The 21,823-nt window shown below is 38.9% G+C and overlaps 3 protein-coding genes across 9 annotated transcripts; 1 reads left to right on the plus strand and 2 right to left on the minus strand.

The window, feature by feature from the left end:
• Positions 1-629: 629 nt before the first annotated feature.
• Positions 630-6,632, minus strand: zdhhc11 (zinc finger DHHC-type containing 11). Of its 3 annotated transcripts, none has more exons than XM_054621991.1 (11): positions 6,431-6,632; positions 5,152-5,370; positions 4,524-4,702; positions 4,311-4,412; positions 4,078-4,202; positions 3,810-3,965; positions 3,606-3,718; positions 3,473-3,522; positions 3,325-3,388; positions 3,159-3,237; positions 630-2,426 (listed from the first exon to the last, which is right to left on the minus strand). In XM_054621991.1, the coding sequence occupies exons 2-11, from the start codon at positions 5,368-5,370 to the stop codon at positions 2,287-2,289; spliced, it is 1,227 nt and encodes a 408-aa protein (XP_054477966.1). In that variant the 5' UTR covers positions 6,431-6,632; the 3' UTR covers positions 630-2,286. The 3 variants fall into 3 exon arrangements, with proteins under 3 accessions (XP_054477966.1, XP_054477967.1, XP_054477964.1); XM_054621992.1 differs by having other exon boundaries at positions 2,331-2,426; positions 3,155-3,237; XM_054621989.1 differs by lacking the exon at positions 630-2,426 and having other exon boundaries at positions 2,811-3,237.
• Positions 6,633-7,222: 590 nt separating this feature from the next.
• On the minus strand, positions 7,223-12,375 carry brd9 (bromodomain containing 9). 5 transcript variants are annotated; one of them, XM_054621789.1, is made up of 17 exons: positions 12,230-12,375; positions 11,441-11,661; positions 11,232-11,357; positions 10,988-11,138; positions 10,828-10,885; positions 10,356-10,500; positions 10,135-10,245; positions 9,778-9,965; positions 9,551-9,683; positions 9,302-9,377; positions 9,126-9,221; positions 8,890-9,022; positions 8,675-8,786; positions 8,479-8,535; positions 8,280-8,385; positions 7,718-7,888; positions 7,223-7,503 (listed from the first exon to the last, which is right to left on the minus strand). In XM_054621789.1, the coding sequence occupies exons 1-17, from the start codon at positions 12,276-12,278 to the stop codon at positions 7,412-7,414; spliced, it is 2,025 nt and encodes a 674-aa protein (XP_054477764.1). In that variant the 5' UTR covers positions 12,279-12,375; the 3' UTR covers positions 7,223-7,411. The 5 variants fall into 5 exon arrangements, with proteins under 5 accessions (XP_054477764.1, XP_054477762.1, XP_054477761.1 ...); XM_054621787.1 differs by having other exon boundaries at positions 7,229-7,503; positions 7,703-7,891; positions 9,126-9,218; XM_054621786.1 differs by having other exon boundaries at positions 7,229-7,503; positions 7,703-7,888.
• A 23-nt stretch (positions 12,376-12,398) lies between these two features.
• Positions 12,399-18,409, plus strand: trip13 (thyroid hormone receptor interactor 13). Its single transcript, XM_054621790.1, has 14 exons — positions 12,399-12,506; positions 12,688-12,771; positions 13,337-13,496; positions 13,646-13,772; positions 14,732-14,787; positions 14,882-14,972; positions 15,080-15,152; positions 15,239-15,302; positions 15,397-15,483; positions 15,696-15,802; positions 15,988-16,141; positions 17,105-17,217; positions 17,347-17,416; positions 17,496-18,409. Exons 1-14 carry the CDS (start codon positions 12,502-12,504, stop codon positions 17,589-17,591), a joined length of 1,287 nt encoding a protein of 428 aa, XP_054477765.1. The 5' UTR covers positions 12,399-12,501; the 3' UTR covers positions 17,592-18,409.
• The last annotated feature ends 3,414 nt before the right edge of the window (positions 18,410-21,823 follow it).

Below are 21,823 nucleotides of genomic sequence, written 5' to 3' on the forward strand. Positions count from 1 at the left end.
TATATAATATTTAAAACAACTGGTGTAGTTGTTTAATTACATGTATTAATGGTCCTATTTTGTAAACTCATACATGTAAACTTCACTGTTTGAGGCTTCAGGCTTTTGATATTTTCTTCCTTTCAGACATTGCAAATATAAAAACAAGCTTGATGCATTTTTATGACAAGGAGACAAATTGCTCTGGCCTATTGGCTCAGTGTTGACCAAAATACACACAATACACCTCCCATTCCTGTTTCCCATGTCACACTTTACCTTATTATGTGGGGTTTGAAAACTGAAAATGAGTACATCTCACAATTTGTAGTGCAATATTTTATTCAAGGCATATAAGAAATTATATTTAACAATATTCTCTCATATATAGTAGGTCACAATACAGGCAGCCAACTCTGAAACAATAGAGATGAAAACAAAATGCTTTCATTTCCACCTGTATCTTTTTCAACAATCAGTGAAGCTGCATATCTGATCCCAGATTCAGTGTTCTTGTCCCCTTTTGGCTCTTGAGCTGTCTGTTGTTGCCGTTCTGTGTTGGAGATGATCTGGTGAAACTGTATTTTCTACCATAGCAGCTTGACACAGCTCTGATAAATATTGATACTTTGCTTTTGAAAGTTGTTGTAGGGGTTCTCTGCCATTTCTTTTGTCACTACATTTACCATGTTTCATGGCTTGTAAGGAGGTTTAGAATTGTATTTGTGTATTCAGTAGAATCATTGAGTTTATTTTCTAGCTGGTGTGGTTTCTTTTGTTTGTTGTTTTGGCCTTGGAGACCCTAACGCCTTTTTGACTTCTGTTGTTGTTCTCTTAATTGATCATTTTTGTTAATAAATGTAAGTCGTCGTTACCCTTCAAGTGCTTTGGTAGCCTTTTCCTTTCTGTTAGTCCAATTATTATTTTTTATCTCAAGTTAATCCCTGTGTTTCCCTAAACATCATGTGAAGGTTATAACAGGGCCCTCTAGTGGTGACAATATATGACAGCTTACAAGTGGACAAAAACTACAAGAATATAGAAAACACTTAAATGGGCTGCTAGTGTCCCTACCTCAAATTCTTGAATAAAATAGATACGTAAATTTATAGATATGGGGGCTCACAAATGACTGCTTAGACTACTCACTGACAACATATTTTTCTTGAGAGAAAGCTGGCTTGAATCAGACAAATGTCACTTGCAGCCAATATCTTAAGGGTTTGTAATAAAGGCAAATTCCAAAATAATTTGTCAATTAAAAGTTTGAGTAGACACGTCACAGAACAGAACAATTATAACATGAATTGGCAATTTCAGCAGTAGTTCAACCTCACTGCTATGCCACCAATAACCAGGTCACTACCCAGGGCCATCAAAACATCCTGCTCAGTAGCCATGAGCATAAAAGCCTCCAGGTGCTCTTGAGTTAAAGTACTGCAGAGCTTAACCTTGAAGAGTAGAGAACCTCCTTTCACGAGCTGGGTGACTGGCAGCAACACAGTGATGTCAAAGTGCTGTATTTTGTCAGAAAAGACTCTCTCTTTGGCCATCGGATGAAATGAAAAGAAGCTAAAAGTTACTGTCTACTTTACTTGATACCCATTTGGCTTACAATATGATCACTTCCATCCAGTATCATGTTCAAGTCTTTCAGGAAGATGCCAGAGTACATTCATCTATCGGACTCAGGCTAGTGAAACGGACATGGAAGTTGGGCTGGACTTTGACTCTCTATACACGTAAGTGAGATAATACAATTAATTAAATAATCCAACCATTATAAAAAACACATAGTGTAGATAAAAAAGAACAAAACACAATGATGGGTCCACAGCTATTCATCTGCATACAAAATATCAACTGTCCCATGATCAAACTGTCAAGTCCAGGGCGTCCTCTGTCCTTATCAACCATGCTCCATTGCTGTGTGGCTCAGTTTCATGATGCATATCTTCATAATAAATTCATAATTTGTCAGAGCAGAATATCCTGTCGCACCGCCATGCATTACATTACAGTCATTTAGCAGACGCTTTAATCCAAAGCGACTTACAGTCAGTAGTATGTTACATATCATTCACCCATTCACACACTGATGACAGGCTACCATCAAGGTGCCACCATCAGACTCTAACTAACATTCATCATCCAGTCCACACCGATGGCCTTCAGGAGCAACTTGGGGTTAAGTGTCTTGCCCAAGGACACATCGACTGCCGAAGCCGGGTATCGAACCACCGTCCCTCTGATTGGAGAACTACCTTGCTCTCCACTACGCCACAGCCATGCAAACATTAGTTACTGCTAGGTATCATCGGGAGTCATAACTGAGCTTCCCAGAGGGTCCTGCACTCCAGGAACATGGGGAACAGACTTCTCACTTTCACTCTGAGCCTCTTTAGTGTCAGCCGTCCAGCTTTCGTTGTCGCTAATAGACATTTCCCCTTTCAGACACAGGAAACAATGAGATGAGTATTGATTTCAAACAGCAATAAATGTGACAGAAATAGTACCGTTATCTGTGTGCAATGGATTTGCATGCAATCCTTTATTTCCATTTAATTTACACTACAATGCAGTCAAACAACCCTCTCATTTACAGTATATTGTGAAACTTTTCCTAGCCTGTATTTTGTGGTGTATTTAATTGTATTGCATTTCTAAAACCTTTGCTCCTCCAACTTTGTAAATGGGGTCAACACAAAGAACGGTGAACAACAGAACAATAAAACGAGTGCTGTAGGGATGATGTATTCTTGTGGGCCAACCCCAGATGTTTGCATCACACTGGTTTCCCTCACAAAAAGCCAATGGGAGTTTTCTATTGGATTTTGGAAATGTTTAGACAATAAGCTCTGTGGCAAACACAAGTTTTTCATTTTCACAAATGAACACCACTTTCACGATTTTTGAAGCGTTAATTCTACCGGCAGAGATAACAAGCTTACATTGAGTTATAAACTAACCAGTCTCATTTATCCATCTCTTAGCAACCACCTTCTTTTAAGACACATAAAAGCTCCAAAATTCACGAGAGGGGTATCTACTGACGTATTTTATATCAAAGAAAAATCTCTCAAGCGTGTTCATCAAAGACCTTATTTCTGGCATCCAACCAATTAAGCACTCATCCCTGCAGCACTCTATAGTGATAATAAGTGAAGTCAAATACCTACTTGCGTTGTTGTTTGTGGGATTTTCTGTGCCATAATGGAAACTATTCTCTTTTTCTGCTGATTTCTTAAAGTTCTCCATCTAGAAAACAAAACAGATTTTTAATGTAGCATTACCCATTAGATGCATGTAAAATATTTAAATTGAGGTATAGGTAGACATGCTTACCTCAGTGCATATGGACTCTGAAAGTCGGCTTGTGAGCGGGCCTTTATCGTCAAATTTGCAGGTACTGCAGGAAAACCAGAATGGCATTAATTCCCTTTTTTAAAACTAGCTTTAAAAACAGTATAACAAGAACTTTAAAGAATCTTACCCTGAACTATGTGATAATGCTGGCTCACAGTCAATTGAGCTCTCTTGATTCTTTAAAAAGAATAAGAAAACATTTTACACACATGGAACAATGAACAAATCATGGTCAGAAATAAGCAAAGGACAGGACTCACCTGTGGGGCTTTGCTATTGATTTTCGCATCTTGTAGATTTCCTGCTTCAATGTTTCTGGCTTCTTTTTGGCGCTGCTTCTTTACATAATCATATGTGCTTATGCCTTTATAAACTGTAAAGCAAAGAGGAGAGTAGTAAGGAATAATGAGTGGATAAGGAGAAAAGAGCCCTACAAAATGTGTGTCTTATAGATTGTGACTCACAGAGGTAAAAGTGGAAGCAAAGAAGATGACCGAGGAGCAGAGTGCAGGTGAAGCTCAACATGGCTGTTATGAACGCTAATATAAGGAGACCAGCTGAACTAGCCTTTATGGGTGCTAAGGGTAAAAACACCAGCCAGGTACCATTCCCCAGCATACCTATAGGAAGAAGGACAAAAAGAAGCATAACACTCAAACAGCTTTTAATGGTGCAATTAACCAAGATATGATCAAGGCTCTTCTAAAATAGCTCAATATTATGGTGACTTACTGTCATACTGTGGGGCGGTCCGCAGGCTGTTTGGATCCAGGTAATGCTGAATAAATATGAACAAAATGACAACAACAAGCAGGAGGACGCCTAGCAGAGCAGAGCACAGTGCCACGAAGAAGCACCTGAAGGCACACACAAAAGCTGATGTTAGTTTATAAAGCATTCCACCTTTTATTTAAAAATCAGACATGAAGTCAGATACAGAAAGTCCATCCACAACGTTCTCTTACCAGTAGTTTCTGCCACCCACACAGGTGTTCAGCCATTTGCAATGATGATCAAAGTCCTCCACACACTTGTTGCAAACGCCACAGTGTTTTACTTTGGGGCCACTACGTGAAGATTGATTAAGTTAAACATCATAAAACACAACTTTTGCATGATTGCCAAAAATTATATCGCTACTAATTTACAAAAGCAAAATCACATTAGAGCATACGTACACTTTGACATCACATAGATAACAGTGTAGGTCCTGGATTACATGTGGTTGTTTCGTCCTGTCAAAAAGCGCCATTGGACTGGAATAGCTCCGTTTGGCCTTCACACTGACATCTGCCGGGTCTATTGTTGCAGCAGCAATATGTGCAAAAAAGTGTACAATAAAAGCTATGCCAGTCAACTGCACACAACAAGAGTCAAGGAAAATAGCAATAACATTAGAAAAATACTGCAATATGTGGCAAGTGTAAAAGAAACAGCAAACTGTGGCATACAAGTGGATCTTTTGTGTCAGTTCTGAAGAAATCAACTGTTCCTACGACTGAGAGAAGCCTCAGTCAAATGAACCAGTGTTGACATCATGCAGCATTAAACATGTGACAAAAAAACCACTGATAATGTCTTTTGGGCTTCATAGAGACCACAGTAACAGAGACAGAGTCACGTCTGGTGTGACTGGAGCCCATACAGACAGCCAGCACAACAACATCCTTGTCTTGTCTTGCAGTCCAAACAAAACCCGTAGCACAGACTCATGTTTGCTCCATATTCAAAACTGAAATCCCCATTGCTGCACTCTTAACAGTCAGCTACTACAACAGCAAGATTTCAGCTGCGTGTAAAGGATACAGCATAGACCACATGGTTCCATGGCAGGGGCAGAAGAGGGATGTAGATGCCAAAGCTGACTATGGCGAGGTAGCTGTACACCAGCCAGCCTACCACTTGGAAAGCCTGAGGAGGCCACGACCATCCGTTCATCCTGGGAGGCTTAGAGGGGACCAGCTCGTTTCTACTGTTGCCCTGCATGGGAGATGTGCGTCTCAGCTTTTGGCTGAAGCAGTTCATCTGAAGAATAAACACAGTCAGATGAGAAAAAGCTTCCTCCAGGCGCCTTCAAACATCCATCCACGCATTAGACATGCGAGTCTAGCTCCAGCAGAGTGCGACTGCATTTGCTGGGGAAATGAGTTAGGGAAATGAGTTGAGCATAATGATAAGGTGACTGTTCAGCCATTCTGGACCTTTACTCAGACTGCATTTAGCTAGGTATACCTAATACACTAGCAACTCTTTCAACAGTCATAGTTCAACCTCATTGGTATACATGGGGTGGACGAAATATCAGGAATATTACTCAACAAAAGTACCAAGTACATGACCATAAAGTTTAACCAACAAACTGTTTAAAAAAAAAACTGAGCATCATAAACTTCAAGAAGGTACAGTTGGACTTATGACCAAGCTTTTGTAGTAAACTGCATTAGTTTTTAGATAACTTTACTTAATAAACTGGCAGAGCTGTGTCTTGTTTGACAGAGGCAGTGCCTTATTAATCTTTACAAATGGCAAAGGCATCAGTTCATATAAATACCAAGGTGGATATTGTCACGTAGACTAAAGAAAACGGCTAATTCAGAGAAAAAGAGATACAGCAAGTGCTATATCCCTTTCTTTGAAAAAGGCCTTGTATTTACATGTTTTGCTCCTGGTCTTAAGCCTGACACAACACTGTGAACAAAGTTCACCAATGTATATACAGAACCTGGGAATAAACTATCATTTGTTAGCTTTATAGCAATTAATATTGCTGTTTGTTCACCACTAAATTAGAATCATTAGTGAAACTGATGTTAGCAAATAAACTTCTGGCTGTATATTTTATAAAGTAACTTATGTTAATGTTACGTTACAGGTGGTCTGCTTTAGCACATGTCATATTTAATGTTCAAATCATTTTTACGGCTTAGAAAAACAATAAATGTATGCCAACAATAACCTATACGGGTTTCATTTCATAATAAGTATATATATATATATATATATATATATATATATATATATATATATATATAGATATATAGAGAGAGAGAGAGAGAGAGAGTTTAATAAATGTATAGTTACTTACTTTTCCGTTGAACGAAAGCGACCATGAGGTTAAAACAATATGCTCCTGTTTATGAATATTATATTATTATTAATTACAGCTTGATACCCAGTGATTAGTTCATCAGGAGAGCAGGTGCTCCAATAAAAGAAAAAGTCACATAATGAACAAAACCCCACAACGCAGGACAGAGAGGTTAAAACGCTCCACGTCCTGAGGTTTGTGTCCCCGAAGGAAAGAATCAGAAGTTGAAGAATCAACTTACTCAGCAGGTCGGAGCGGCGCTATGGAAACAGTCCTACTGCGCATGTGCAGTGCAGCTCTGCCAGAGACACCGAGCTGGTCTGTTTTTTTCGTGGCCCTTCTGACTGCAGATCAAACTCAGTCAGAGAATATGAGCCCCTCAGAAACAGCAAGCGAACTGCAAACACAGATGTGAACATGACACTTCTGCTTTCAAACACAAAGCCCAGTTCACTGCTGACTTTCATCTTAACTTTCTCAGAAGGAGTATTAATGTATAGTGCATTTATTTCCACTTCCCTATTCTTTCTCTCACACTGATACAATAGAATAGGTTGCTCAATGAAAGCCCATGCATGGAAATTCACTGCTGCACACATCTGTGTACTCAGCATTGCACCTTTACCCCAGTTGGTCAATCTTACAACATCCTTTTACTGCAAATGCACTAAGTTCGGATGACTATTACTTGGTTATAGTCATCCAAACCGGTTGACCGGTCCCTTTTTTAAAAATATACTTCCAGCACAAAATAGTTTTTCATATGCTTATTGAACCACACACATTTATACAGGTGCAATTGTTTATTTGTTGCACTCATACAAAACCATACAATTACGCTACAAACAGTCTGTGCAATATTCAGTCTTCAAAACAGGTCAGACGCTCCTGCCATCTCCACGATGTTTAAACAGTCCATGACCGAGGAACCCAGTGCTGTTAACACCAAGACAACAAAATGGCAGTGTGTGTGTGTGGTCAGCTGTTGGCAGTGCTCTCTGGCTCTGGAGACTGCAGGAACTCGTAGGGATCATGAACCATTTCAGACTGGTCCAGGTGTGATGGGCTCCCTGCGAAATAAAGAAGATATGGCTCTTATGTGTTTGCACTGGTGTTACTAATCTGTGGAAAGCAATGAAAATCTTGCAGAAAAGTGGAGGTTTAGTTGAGATCTAGAAACAAGGTATTATGACTTGTTAGCATGCAAATAACAATAATATGATGTTGAAAGCAGTGCTCCTTCCTGTGCACCTAGTCTTTAAGTCTTACTCCTATTGCAGATACCTAAGTGGTGCTGATCCCTCTCGGAGGCATTAGAGAGCGAGGACAGGTTGGACGAGGGTCTGGAGCCGACTCTGTCCACCTGAGCCTCCTGGAACTCCTGTAGGAGTTTGTCTGCTTCGTCAAATTGCTGCTGGCCCTCATCGTTGACCGGCTCTTTTTTCACTATTTTACCTGCTATAAGAAAGAGGGAAGATCATTGTAGGACAGTAAATGAACAAATAAATGCACTTACTCCATTTCAAGCAGAGAAAAGACAGAGTGGAGCATCATACCGCACATTTCTGTAATGTATCCATCAATTATTCTGTCTGCTGTGTTTCAAAATGTATTAAAACTGCCCAAGAATTTTAATAGGATTGGTGATTACTTGGCCATAATGCCCATGAATACTGGAACTCCACACATTTGTTACAGTTAATGCGACAAAGGGCCTTTTCCCATTAATGCAAGATCAGCGTTTCGATGGACTCCGCTATACTCATCTTTCAACCATAATTACGTTATGAAAGATTTTAATGTGCACGTAAATGCAGCCACTCAGAGCGTTGATGGGGATAATCACCTAATGAGTTCAGCATGGATAAATCCAGAGACATATCAGGATAGTTCTTCATTGACATGAAGTCCAGGACGGAGCCACCCTCTCCCATGCCAGTGCCATCTGCCATCTAAACAAAAATACACAGCTTCAATCAGACAGCCAGCCAACTACTTAAATGTATCATCACTGTTTAAAAAAAAACCAAAAAACTACAGCATACCTGCATGTCACATATGTTGGATTTGGTTTCATCAGGTTTTAGTGTGATGTTTCTTTTCTGAAATGTAAAGTAAGCATCATATTAATAATAGGCGGGAGACCAGTCTGCGTTAGAATTCGTCAAGACAACCATGGAGACTGAGAGAACGTTGGTAAGTAATGTGTGTAACACTGTATATGAGGTATAAGTCAGATACCTGTCGGATTTGACTGACAGCTTTAGTGTGATCGTCTGCGGTCATCTTGTCCAGAAGCCTGTCGACCCAACACTTTGTGACACCTGCGCAGCCCTTGACAAACTCCTGTATGCTACGGGTGAAAGTAAACACATACAAGCTGTAAACAACTACGCATTATTTTCACTTGATTGTTTCAAATCTAAGTTTAACCAATGACAGAAAAGTCCTCCAACCTGAGAGCACATTGTACCCCTGTGTCATCGCCATAGGCTGAATAGAGCGCATCCACCTCATCGGGTAGCAGGTCTGGAAAGACGGAGTTCTTCTGAAGGGTCTGAACGTTGTAGGCACTGCTCAGAAACGTTACTACACAGAGCAAGAAAGTATCTGTTTTAAGTCATAGACTTCCGGCAAATTTTAGTAATTGTTATTTATACGAATTAAATCAACAGTTCAATTTAGTGCATACCTTTGTGTCTCCTGTCATCTTTGAAACCCAAGGTTGTTAATCCAGGCAGGAGTTTATTTGACAGAGAACTCAGGTCCACTTTATGAGTCTCATCTTCTGCAATACATTAAGAATAATTATACTAATGTAGTGAATATTTGAAAAATGTTTAAAAGACTAACACTGGGACAACAAACCTTCTGCATCAGGATCCTGCTGATTTACAACGGTGTATAGAAGAGAACTGTCTTGCTCTTTACGCAAGTAGCCCATCTGAAAAACAAGATCAGAGAAAATATATATTGTCACTATTTACTGCACTAGTAGCTCCTTGAAGCGTGGAAGCCTTACCAACACTTCGTCATTTTATGTAACAAATATAGCTATAGCTTGTAGAATCAGTGTGTATGAAAAGCAATTTATACACAATAAGTTAAGAGGAAAACCTTGGAGTTTGGCATGTATCTGTTGATTCGATCTCGAGCTTCATCTGCAGAATGCTCAACGAGTGCCAGGACGTGTTCCTCTGCTGTGCTGTCAGTCAAGCTGCAAGCGTTTCCTTCTGGTTCAAAAAGGTAACTGAGACAACAGAAGAGACAACGTTACTGGATCATTTTATTGATATTAAACACAAAAAGCCACATTTATTCCATACATTAGAAATAAAGATTACCTGATGACTTCCTTCATGTCTTTAACTGGTTGTTTCTTGGACTTCTTAGCTGATTCCACTGGGCTGGGGATTATCTCTGGAGTTGGTGCATCAGTTGCAAGGTCTTCATCTCCCAAAATGGCTGCCTGCTGGGTGTAGTCCATTTCCTGCATGAAAGACATGCTGCGTTTCAAAGCCAACAGCCGTTCCTGTGCACGGGGCAGAGGAAAAAGAGGAAACTTAATTGAATCTACTTAATTGGAAATTGGTATGGATATGGGGGTATGATGATGAAAATAGAAAAGGTACAGCACAAAGATGTTTATGATTACAGTAATGTTTTCAAGGGGAAATTCACCCTAAAACCCCCTTCTTTACCTTGCTCATCATCTTAAATCCTGTATGTAGCAGTTTCTTGGCAGCCTTGTAATAGACAGTCTCTGGTCGGTTGTACACCATGGCATTGTCACACATCAGTTTGAAGTCCGCCTGAAGGCAAAAACAGTGGTCAAACAAACTTTATTACCCTTTATAATACTCTCAAAAGAAATACGTCTTAACCATCCAAATTCTCCATTTGTGTTGAAAAGTATCCTCACCTTAAATTCTGTAACCGTGTTATAGTCATTGTTCATGATCTTGTCTTTCATGGTGCTGAAGTCCATAGGATGTTTGATGATCATTGAGTAACCAGGGGCAATCGCATCCGTTACTGGAAAGGAGAAGAATCCATGGGGGTCTTTCCTGGAAAGATAAGCAATGCATGATGTTATTCATTACAGCACCGACCTTCGAGCTTTCTTTTGTAATGAATGTAATGTTCGGATCATGCATGATCCAAACATTACATTCATGAAATTTTGAACTGAGAGTGATGTAAAAGGGAAAGCTCAGTGTGTCTAAAAATGGAAAGATTTTATATTTCTTGTAAATATCATGGGAATATTGTAATTCGTTTATGATATTTCTTGTACACATGTGTGGGACAATGTCTTAAGAAGCAGTCCTTTAGAATTAGAAGGTCTGCATCACAGGTGGATGCAGCCATTAGACTCAATCAGTTTTCCCCACCTCTGCAACTGCCTCAGAAAATGTTCCAGCAGTTGTTGACGAGGAGTGGACTCGCTTTCTGCATTGGGCAAACATAAAAAATACAATTATTTAGGAAAACACATTTACAAGTGATTTGATATTTATATTTGCTATTGTCCTCATAGACAGGCATTCTTACCTTGTTGTGTCCTGCAAGCTCGGACTGGCCTGTCTCCTTGTTGGTCTAAGTCAAACCTCATACTGGGGTGAAACTCATCCTCTTCAGGCTCCAGCTCAAACTCTCTCTCTCTTTCTCTCTCTTTCTCTTTCTTCTTTTTCTTCTCTTCAGGCTGATGAGATATGGTCAGGAGGTCAGTGTCTTTTCAGCAAAAAACGTAGGAATGTATTGTTCATATTCTCAAGCTTTAGTTAAGTTTACGCACCTCCAATCCAATACATATACTTTTTGGCAACGTGAAAGGCTCAACAGCGACACCGGTGCTGGGAGCAGTAGAAGCTGCTGCCTCTGATTCATTCTGCTCTCGCTCTCTCTTCTTCCTCTTTTCCTCCTGTGATTAAAATCAATTTTGTTTTAACTTATAGTGGCACAAAACACAGATGCACAAGTTATAATGTTCTTCTGTAAACTAACCTTACGCCGTCTTCTCTCCTCATCATCCACATATTTGTCTTTATCCTTTTCAGACTTTTTCTTCTTCTTCTTCTTTTTGTCTTTGTGGCGTTCTCGCTCGTGGTCTGATCTGTCATCGTAGTAGCTGGAGTCATGGCCCGAACCCGAGAGCTCTGTCACCTCACTTCCACCAACTTTGAGCACAAGCTTCAGGGGCTTCTCAAGAGCCTTGTCCTCGTAGTCTACAACCAAAACAGGGGATAGTTGAGATAGAAATGAATGGTACAAGGTGGAAAGTTGTGAGAAGAGTAGGGGAGCATGTGGAATGATTTTGCCATTAGCATGGTAGTGATACTGTGGGTCATGTCTGCTAATAGTAGCTTATCTATCTGAATACTGTGTGACTGGGTTGTATTGCATTTAACAGCATTGTTTTGTTGAAGGTAATTCCATAATACGTACAGTCCTAAGTAAATATAAATATCATATCTTCATTATAACTTAAGTTATAACTAACTGGCACAGTCAAAACATGTACACAGAAAATGTACATTTGATTATATATTAATTATTAAGATTTGCCTTTGAATCTTATCAGGACATTTAACCAGATATGTGTGGGATGTGCATCGTGGTGGTAGATCTGTACAAAACACAACAATGCAAAGCTGCTGTCGTTTCCATTGGATTGAGCTAAGCTAAGCTAGCTAAGCTAAGCTAGCTAAGCTAAGCTAGCTGAGATGAAGCTAGCTGAGATGAAGCTAGCTGAGATGAAGCTAGCTGGACCAAAGTAAAGATGCCTTCAGGTACCGTCCACCGTCCTCCACTCCGGCTTATGTTTCTTGTGTTTTTTCCCCATCTCTCCGTGTCAGAAGACTTGTTTATATTCCAGTTATGTTGCCAATGGCTGGCGTTGGTCCAGACGTAACAAACCTTTACAACAAGGAAGCCGGAAGTGAAAACCCAAAACAAATGACGTATTTCCGGTGTAACAAACCAACGCGCGGGTTTCGAGCGACTGTCTGACACGACAGAGAACCGAACACGTTCCTGGAGGATCAGAGAGTTGACTGATAACGTTAATGGTGTAAGTTGTGCTTTCTGTTGTCGGTGTCCGTGTTTACCTTTACTCTGTGGAGGGTTGATGCTAGCCGGCTATGCTAGCTAGCTAGCTAGCTGCAAGATCACCAACTTACACTTTGCTAAAGTTAACAAAATGAAAACGCTGTTTTTTTTTTTGTTCTGATTGTTTCCCCTTTTGTTCACAGGTTTACAGGGACGGACGGTGAGAACATGGAGGTGGGAAACCAGGAACAAAACATTCATGTGGAGGTCCATGTTAAATCTCACAGGTGGGTTTGCTGAGTACATAACATTACATTACATTACATTACATTACATTATTACATTACATTACATTACATTACATTACATTACAGCAGACGCTTTTATCCAAAGAGACTTACAGGAAGTGTATTCAACATAGGTATTCAAGAGAACTACTAGTCACCAGAAGTCATCAGTGCATCTCCTTTCTTAAACAAGCATCTTAAAGCATAAACCAGAGCAAAAGTATAGTGCAGAGGCAGATTACTACGAGAACAATAATTGCAACAGACTAATACGAATATAGTAAGTGCTACAAACTACTGATCAAACCACAGAGCCTGTCATGAAAACAGGAAAGACACATAGACCCTGAGAAATCATGTTTTGGGGTATTTGTGTCAGCCGACCATTTAACACATGAAGGAAAACACAAACAGTAACATTGGGAAATGCCTGAAGTCTTAATGTTGTAAGACTCTAAACCAATATTCCTATTGGTATTGGTATTGGTATCAGCAATCACAGTTGGGGAAATTATGAACTTATTGAAATGCATTATTTGTTCTCCCATTCTTGTCCATATTTCAGCACAGCTAAACTGTCTGAAGTGAGGACACATGTCCTGGGTCTACTGAATCGACACAGCATGGTTTTTGGAAACTACAGATGGGCAGAGTTTGATGAGGAATTCCTGCAGAAAAACGTGCAATCTGTGGCTATAGTTGATCTAGAGGAACTGGTATCGCAGGTCTGTTATTTTGGTTTGCTTTGTGAATATTTTTCCATCATCTATATTATTATAGATGATGGAAAAGCATTAGTACTTTGTAATGGACAAAGTAATAATGTTTTGAAGTTGTTTATTCTTTTTCATTAACTTTTCTCTCACCCACTCAGCCCCTTGATTTGAAGAACTGCTCTGTCTCTGTTCACATCTTCACTCTGAATGAGGATGGACCCAGCACGCTCAGTTTGGAGGAGGATGAGGAGCTTTCAGCAGCCAATCACTGGTTGCTTCCAGCAGGTGACGCCGCACATTGTGGAGGATATAATGTTAAATATAACACCACGTCGAGAAATTTATGCTTTCTTAGTTTGATTTTTTTTCCAGTTGAAGTCTGGCAACTAGGAAAAACTTAATACAGGAAGTGCAATATATTATTCAGTATGACTTCATTTGATACTCCAAAACTGACCGTAAAGTATGAAACATAACTTCTGTAGGCGAGAAGGCATTCTCTGTGCATCTCTGTGTAACAGCATTGTATAGCTGAATTAGCTGCTTCTCACAATGAGAACAGCAAACTCCAAAGGGATAAACAGACTGGAGTACACTGATTGACCCTCCCTGTAGGCTTCGAAGGTGGCTGAAAAAACGTTTGTTGCTCTTCATCAGAAGAAGTGCTTTGGTCAGCTTGGATTCATGCTGTCCATATCCTCAGTATGTCACAAACTGTTATATTTTCACCAAAATATGGTTAAATATCGAACTTGAAGGAGCCTTTGATAAAAACAATAGTGTGTGAAACATAAGAATATGAATTATAGCCCGCCCTACTTATGGGCACTGTGTGGTAGGCAGCCTGTTGCAGCAGCTCTCTCACCACTTTCCTTTTTTTTTCTTAATTTCACTATATGTATCACAAGCGCTTTCTTATTATTTCTTTATTCCGATATATCTATAAGGTGATATCATTGGAATCCATTGTAACCACTGGGAATCCGACCTGACCAAAGCCATCTTTCCCTGTTGTTAAGAAAACTGCAATTGTTTTAAAACCATTTTTTGAGCTTATAAGGGATACGTTTTCTTAATTGAAAGTGAAATAAAGGCTAGCTCAAGCGTTAGTGTAAAGTCATAATAGTAAGTGAGTCATATTTTATGTTTTATTATGTTAATATGAATCTATCTATTAGCTTTGGCTTCTTACAATTCAATTTCTTCTGAATGTTCCCTAAAATGACTTGATTCCTGTTGAACAGCTGAATTCCATGGGATTTGGGAGAGTCTGGTGTACGAGAATGGAGTCAAAACCCAGGTAAGTAAAAAGAAAATAGCAGTTGAGAAAAAATGTTAACCTAACTTTCTCCCTTATCACTGCTAAACTTCCAATTGTTTTCATTTTGCTGCAGCTCCTGGATTACGTCACAACAACAATTTACTTCTCAGACAAAAATGTCGACAGTAACCTGATTTCGTGGAACCGTGTTGTGTTGCTTCACGGTAAATAACTAGTGGGAAATCATCTTTCATCTTTATCAGCTGAGATCATCCCAGGGATGATGTGCGTATTATAACCGATTCATCACTTTGTGTGTGCCAACATTCAGGCCCCCCGGGCACAGGGAAAACGTCACTGTGCAAAGCTCTGGCCCAGAAGCTGTCAATCCGACTGGCAAGTCGGTAAGTCAAACCACCTTTTGTTAAAACCGCTTTAGCAGTAAGTGCACCTGCTCTTTCCATTTCAAAAGACACTCCTCTCCTTGCAGGTATTCTTATGGGCAATTTGTCGAGATAAACAGCCACAGTTTGTTCTCAAAGTGGTTCTCCGAGGTACATCTGGCTTCTTTTTATGTTACCTTGTTACATTTAATTTAATTTTTTTAGATGGAACTGAAAGTACTCACATTATACCTCTTTGTTACAGAGCGGTAAGCTGGTCACGAAGATGTTTCAAAAGATCCAACAACTGATAGACGACAAAGATGCTCTCGTGTTTGTTCTGATTGATGAGGTAAAAAACTGCTTCAACTTGCTTTTAACTTGGAATTGGGGATCTGTTTTATCTGAGTCCCTGCCATTAATTTAGTGATTACATTCCTTCATTGATTTGCTTGAGATTAAACTGAAGGTTGTTTTGCTCACATGTTGTTCAAGTTATTTCATGTTCAGGAGAGTCTTTGCTGTGACTAAGACTGCTCCTTTTGTGAACATGTTTTACTGTAGGTGGAGAGTCTGACAGCAGCTAGGAGTGCCTGCCAGGCGGGAACAGAGCCCTCTGACGCCATCCGAGTGGTCAACTCCGTTCTCACTCAACTGGACCAGATCAAACGGTCAGGAAGCAAAATGTTCTATGTAATGTTTTAAAACCTCTCTTGTCATATGACACTGGAAGCCTTAGATTTATTCTTACAATCACTTTTAATTAGTGTTTTCACTGGGAAATCTATCCCATCAGATTTTTTTTGTCTTATTTACACAAGTTTGTTTTGTATTGACTTTTGGTCTTATATTTCAGACATTCTAACGTGGTGATCTTGACGACCTCCAATGTGACGGAAAAGATAGACCTGGCGTTTGTGGACAGAGCTGACATCAAGCAGTACATCGGACCTCCGTCTGAGAAGGGCATCTACAACATCTACCTCTCCTGCCTGGAGGAGCTGATGAAGGTGACTGAACAACCTAGCAACAATTTTTCCTTTTCTTTTCTTTTTTTGGGATTATCGATATTCAAGATATGCATTGGAAATTGATAACATAAATTAGAAACAAATATAAAAATGCATACATAAAAACTGTAAAAATCATCTTTTGCAATTAATTGCAAGTTATAATGCAAAACTCATCTGCCGAAACAAGTTTCAACAATTCCATGCTGAAACTTATTTATCTTAAAAAACACTTCAGTGCCAGTGGGTATGATAGTTTTACTAGTTTATTAGGGGATTGTCTTTGTTTTGGAAATTCAGTATGTCAATATCTTGACACAAGACAGAATTCTGATGGCCGTGGGGAGCAAGGCTCAGCAAGTTGTCAACTAACTAAAAGGTTTGCAGTTTGATCCCCGGCTTCTCGTGTCCACGTGTGAAGTGTCCTAGAGCAAGACTTTAATCTCCAAATTCTCACAATATTGAAGTCAGCAACTACATGGAGCAATTTGGATAAAAGGACTGTTCCATTTGCAAAAACGGGAAACACAGCGAATCACAAAACATGACTCAGAGGATTTTTCTTTTTCCTGTGATGGAAAGGTGGAAGATCAGCAGTGCAAGAATGAAGAACAGTGCTTCACTAATAACAAGAAGCCAACAGTGGATTACAGAAAATTATATTTTATTATTATTTGGATTGGAACATAAACAAATCTAACTCCTTTTTTTTTTTATAACTTGTGTTTGCATTCATTTAAAATGTTGGGCTCAAAAATTAACTTACTGAAAAGTTAATTAATATTGATATACAGTATATGATGCAGTACGTGGTAAATATAAATTGTATATAAAAGATGCTAATAATATTTCACTTATTTAATTATCAACATGCTCAAAAACAGTCCTAAGCAGCAACAGTTCAAAAGCAACACTTTATTATGGTGAGTTGATAGATTTCCCATTTCTCTCTGATATGTGCAGTGCCAGATCATCTACCCCCGGCAGCAGCTGTTTACCATCTTTGAGCTTGAGACGATGGGCTTTGCAAAGAGTGAGGTGTCCGAACACAGTCTGATCCTGAGGAACATTGCTCTGTGAGTAAAGCCTCCCATAATGCAATAGAGACCAAATCACACCGTCTCTGTGCTGTAGTCATAACATTGAGTGCCAGTGAGAACTGAAACAGCCAGAGGCTGATGTTTTGTTTTCCTTTTCATTTCCAGAAAGAGCAAAGGTTTGAGTGGAAGAGCACTCAGGAAGTTACCATTTCTAGCCCACGCACTGTTTGTAAAGGTAAGTATTTGATTTTGTTCTACAGATTGAAGGCGGAGAAGAGTCATATTGTTTTTTAATGTAGTTTGTCCGCCTGCAGACACCGACAGTAACTCTGGAGAGGTTCCTGGAGGCGATGGACCAAGCAGTGGATAAACAGAGGGAGGAAAAGGCGAACCTGGTCAATGGTATCTGAACTTATTACAATGCCCAAAGGCTGACGCATGATTGTCTGTGAGCTCTCAATCCTATGCCTTTTTGTATGTAGTTTGGAAAACTACAACCCTTACATCTTTTTATAAAGCTTAATCCTTTCATTTGGCAGCAACGTATTGAATATATTGTCAAGTAACATTGTTTTAACAAATGCTATCCCTAATATAAGTCTTTGTTCAGGTAAATTCTGTTGATGCTACTAAGTTAAAAGACAAAGTCGGGTCCAGAGTAGGCAGTTTGGTTTAAGATGGAGTACCCAAAGCTTGAATTTTCTGTGTTTACTCTATTCTTAGATTCAAAGTGGTATTTTTATGTAATGTTCAGCTTTAACTTAACAGTGCCAGTTTCTTTTGGTTTCTATGTTAAAGGGATGGTTCACATATTTATTGCCATTCGATATTTGAACTCTAATTCAAATCCCTGTGAACACATTAGCTCAGTCTATAGATTTTATTGAAGATATCTCATTAAGATGGTAATATGTTTTTGTTAACTGGTTTCATCATTATTTGCTGTTCATTTCTCTCGTACTTTGTCAGCTCACTGAGATATCTACATCCACAGGATCTGTAGAATGAGCTGAAGTTCATGTGCGATACCAACTTGTGTTGAAAAATGTGAACTGTCACTTTAACATTCTGTTTTCTTGGACACTATTCATGTGATATGTTTTAAAAAAGGGATGTTCCTTATATAATATCACTTAGAAATGTTCATTTATCTTTGTCAGTTCTATATTTATGTTAACATCAAATCTTCTTCAAACTCTCTGGATGCATGTTTTCATTACAACTTTATTTTGTATATATCATCCTAATAAACAGTATCGTTTATGCTCTTGTGTGAATTTGAAATGCTGCAGATGGATTTTTGAGATTTTAACAGTGCCTTTAGGCCACCACTTGGTGGCGCATGGATACTGTCATACAGTCTTAAACATGAAAAGACAGATTTTATATAGTGTATTTTATGAGACATGTAATAAATAAAATAATGGCGATAAGTGGGGGGGGAAAGCCCCCCAAAAATAGAAAAAAACCAGATACAGTGGACCTTGAGCCTGTCTCATGTTGGTTATCTAAATATCTTTGCTGAGTAAAATAATAAAGATCCACAGATATAAAATGTTCATTTGCACATCTGGAAGTAAAAAGAGCTGATCCCAGTTGTATTTAGAGTGGTATTGTACAGCGTGGTCCTACTTCCTGAGACAGGCTCCGGCGCGGGGGCCCAAAGTGATAAATGGTTACGCTGACCGACTGTGTGGTTGCCACAAATTTGACCTAAAAATCAAAACTGTTGAAAGATGACTTATGAAATGTATCAGTCATATGCACAGTTTACACAAACAGATCAGTGGCTCCATTGTTCATATGAACATGTTTTGCATTCTGTGAATGCTCTGCTCCTTTGCATGTCAGCTGCCGGGTTCAGACAATGTGCCCTTTGTTTGTTGTTGAGCAACAGCTTTTTCACTCCACTTCAAAGGTTTATCCTGTAGGCTGTTCCTGAATGTAAAAGGATAGCAAACAGTTCACGCAAGTTCTTCTTCATTCAAACGCTTCATTTCTACTCAATCCAGTCACCTTTTAAAAAATGACCTTTCTTTGATGTTCTATTGAGCACATTTTGTATGTAATTTTTACAGATTAGATTATACTGTCTGCCGTTAAGATCAAGCAAAAGATTAAGCCTGTAATCAAGACCTTGAATAGCATTTTATCCTCAAGAATTGAGTTTTACAATAAACCCAGAATGGATTTCCCCTCAAAGCCTTCATTTCATTCAAGAAATAATTTTGTTTGTGTGAATTATCCCTTTAATGCCACTGTATCTTTTATACCTAATTGTTTGGCACCGACTTTTTTTGCCAGAGTATGTCATTTAAGTTTTTATGTGAGATTAATCACAAAAGGAAGCTCTACTTTTCATCAGTGATCACAAAGAGAAGAGAAAAAGGCAAGATAAAGAAAGGGAGAGCTGTAGGAACGGGCATGGTAAATAAAACCATAATTGCTCTGTCTGGAGGCAATTTTTTTTCTTCTTTTGACTGTAGTTGCTCCAAGACCAGGCAGCTGTTAAAAGGCAATCAAGACGCAGAGTGAAGAAAAGTCAAAAGCCTTATTGTTACAGAGTTTTATCACTGTTTCAAGCAGCTTGAAAATTTCAGAAAACTCCAAACAAAACAAACAGTCTGATGTTTATCCTCTCAACCGTTGTTCAGGTACATGGCTGAAAGCAATGGAATATCGCTGCTTGTGCCAATGGTGATTCACATAGTGAGGGAATTAACTTACACACATGCTTATAGGCATGTTAGGAGGAAACTGAACAGAGCTGCCCACCAAACCATGGAAACTATCACTCATTTCTCGGAGTATTAAAAATCACAGATCAAGATTTAGAGAGGTTATGATTACATTGATATGATCTTTTAGAGGATTTTAAAGTGCATTGATTGACGCAAGTTTAGAAAAACCCTGCACTTAAGCCAGTATAATGATCCACATCCTTTGTGCAAATACATAAAAGCCCATAAAACTAACGCTGTGTCAGGTCTTCTCAATTCTTCATCAACATGACAGCCTTTGATGATAAATCAGGACTTGTATCCAAGTGACCATTGCTCCTCAAATACAACCTAAACCGTCTGTTCCCAATCCAAACAGAAACAGTTGTTCCTGCATGAGATTTTCTTGCATCCCATATGTATGTCATCCTTTTGAGTGGGACGCCAGTGGGAGTGGAAGAAAGAGGATGAGGGAGAGAGATACCTTGTAAAGAGGCAGAATCCTGGGATCCAGGCTGCATAAAGAAATGGTGATAATTAGGCACGGCTAGTAGGATCAAAGAAAGCTGCCATCAATGAGCTATGCAAATGTCTGCTCATCCTGTCAGCCATAGAGGAGTCTGTGAAGAGTCAAACGGAAGACAAATTGACAGGAAGAGCAATGAAGCGTCACTCTACATTTATCAAGGTATGGTAGGGAAAGTGGGACACTGTGATAAAATACCATTTTCACAGAAAATAAGATGTATGAATACATGTTTCTTATGTTCCTCCAGGCAGAGCTGCTTTGTTTAGGTAAAGGACAAGGTTTCCGTGATCTCTTATATGACAGCAGCACTTTGGAGCAGTGAGGGAGTGAGCAATTTACACCAAGCGTATAATAACAGTTTATGCTTTATAACACTATAAAGATGAAAGTAACATCTTTCCTCATCTTGAATATAATCTGCACAGGAGTGGGATATTTACTAAACACTAACATAACATTGATGTTTTCACACTGAGCTAAAGGTGAATATTCATTATTATTGGCATGTGTCCTGCGGGCGTGCCCTGTTTTAAAGCCCTGCCAAAGGACACAAACTATAAAACTGCCAAAGAGCTTTTGATGTCTGGTAGGTCGAAGTACAGCATGTTCTTCCTGGTTTTCTTTTATAAACAAAAGTTTATATTTAGAATCTGTTGTGCACATTCCTAAAACAAATAATGGACATTATTATGGGCAGCTAATCAGTGTGTGGTTGACAAACAGACGAGTAGAATAATCATTTACTTAATAATAATGTTATTAATCTTTAAACATCACAAAGAATGTGAAAGCTCAGTTCTTTAAAATCTTGGAGTTGGATCAAAGTAGTCCACCATAAATTATGTTTTTGTAATCCTGGTTTATATCAAAGCACTATGTTAAAACAGATTTAATTAACCGTGTTTTAATCTAATAACTTCAGTAGTATACCTTTACATAGTTTGATTGAGAGAAACTTATGATTGGCCAATGTAATAGGATAATGATTACTTTACAAAAAAAGAAACTGTCCTCTTCATAAATATAAATGTACAATGAAAACCATGAATGGAGCTGTTGGTAAATCACACCAACAGAGGACGTGGTGTCACATGAGTGCGTCAAGCTGAACAACACCGGAATCAACTGAGGCGCTTTTCAAAATAGTAGTAGCAATGAAAACATAATTGGAAATTAAATTATAAAAACATAATTGGTTGTAGAAGAACAAATAATGATGAGCACGTCTATTCAGAGGTTCAGTTACATATGGTTGGAGTAAAAACACATTGTCTAAATAAAACAAGCAGTTAGATGGTAAACACAAACTGTATTGATTGCAAACCAAACATTGGGGTTTTTTCAGACAAGGTTTTTCCACACATCTTCCAGTAATGTGCAATTGTATAAGTCA

Source organism: Anoplopoma fimbria, chromosome 20 (genome assembly GCF_027596085.1).
Source record: "Anoplopoma fimbria isolate UVic2021 breed Golden Eagle Sablefish chromosome 20, Afim_UVic_2022, whole genome shotgun sequence".
Taxonomy (NCBI): Eukaryota; Metazoa; Chordata; class Actinopteri; order Perciformes; family Anoplopomatidae; genus Anoplopoma; species Anoplopoma fimbria.

Excerpts from the sequence above, each read along its gene's own strand:
- trip13 (XM_054621790.1), top strand. Across the intron at positions 14,788-14,881 it reads AGAATGGAGTCAAAACCCAG|CTCCTGGATTACGTCACAAC; the intron begins GTAAGTAAAAAG and ends ATTTTGCTGCAG. Across the intron at positions 15,484-15,695 it reads TGTTTGTTCTGATTGATGAG|GTGGAGAGTCTGACAGCAGC; the intron begins GTAAAAAACTGC and ends GTTTTACTGTAG.
- zdhhc11 (XM_054621989.1), bottom strand. The coding sequence starts at position 5,370 with ATGAACTGCTTCAGCCAAAAGCTGAGACGCACATCTCCCATGCAGGGC. Across the intron at positions 3,966-4,077 it reads GACCGCCCCACAGTATGACA|GTATGCTGGGGAATGGTACC; the intron begins GTAAGTCACCAT and ends TTCTTCCTATAG. Across the intron at positions 3,523-3,605 it reads TCAATAGCAAAGCCCCACAG|AATCAAGAGAGCTCAATTGA; the intron begins GTGAGTCCTGTC and ends TTCTTTTTAAAG.
- brd9 (XM_054621785.1), bottom strand. The coding sequence starts at position 12,278 with ATGGGGAAAAAACACAAGAAACATAAGCCGGAGTGGAGGACGGTGGAC. Across the intron at positions 11,662-12,229 it reads GGAGTGGAGGACGGTGGACG|ACTACGAGGACAAGGCTCTT; the intron begins GTACCTGAAGGC and ends TTTTGGTTGTAG. Across the intron at positions 11,139-11,231 it reads GTATATGTATTGGATTGGAG|CCTGAAGAGAAGAAAAAGAA; the intron begins GTGCGTAAACTT and ends ATATCTCATCAG.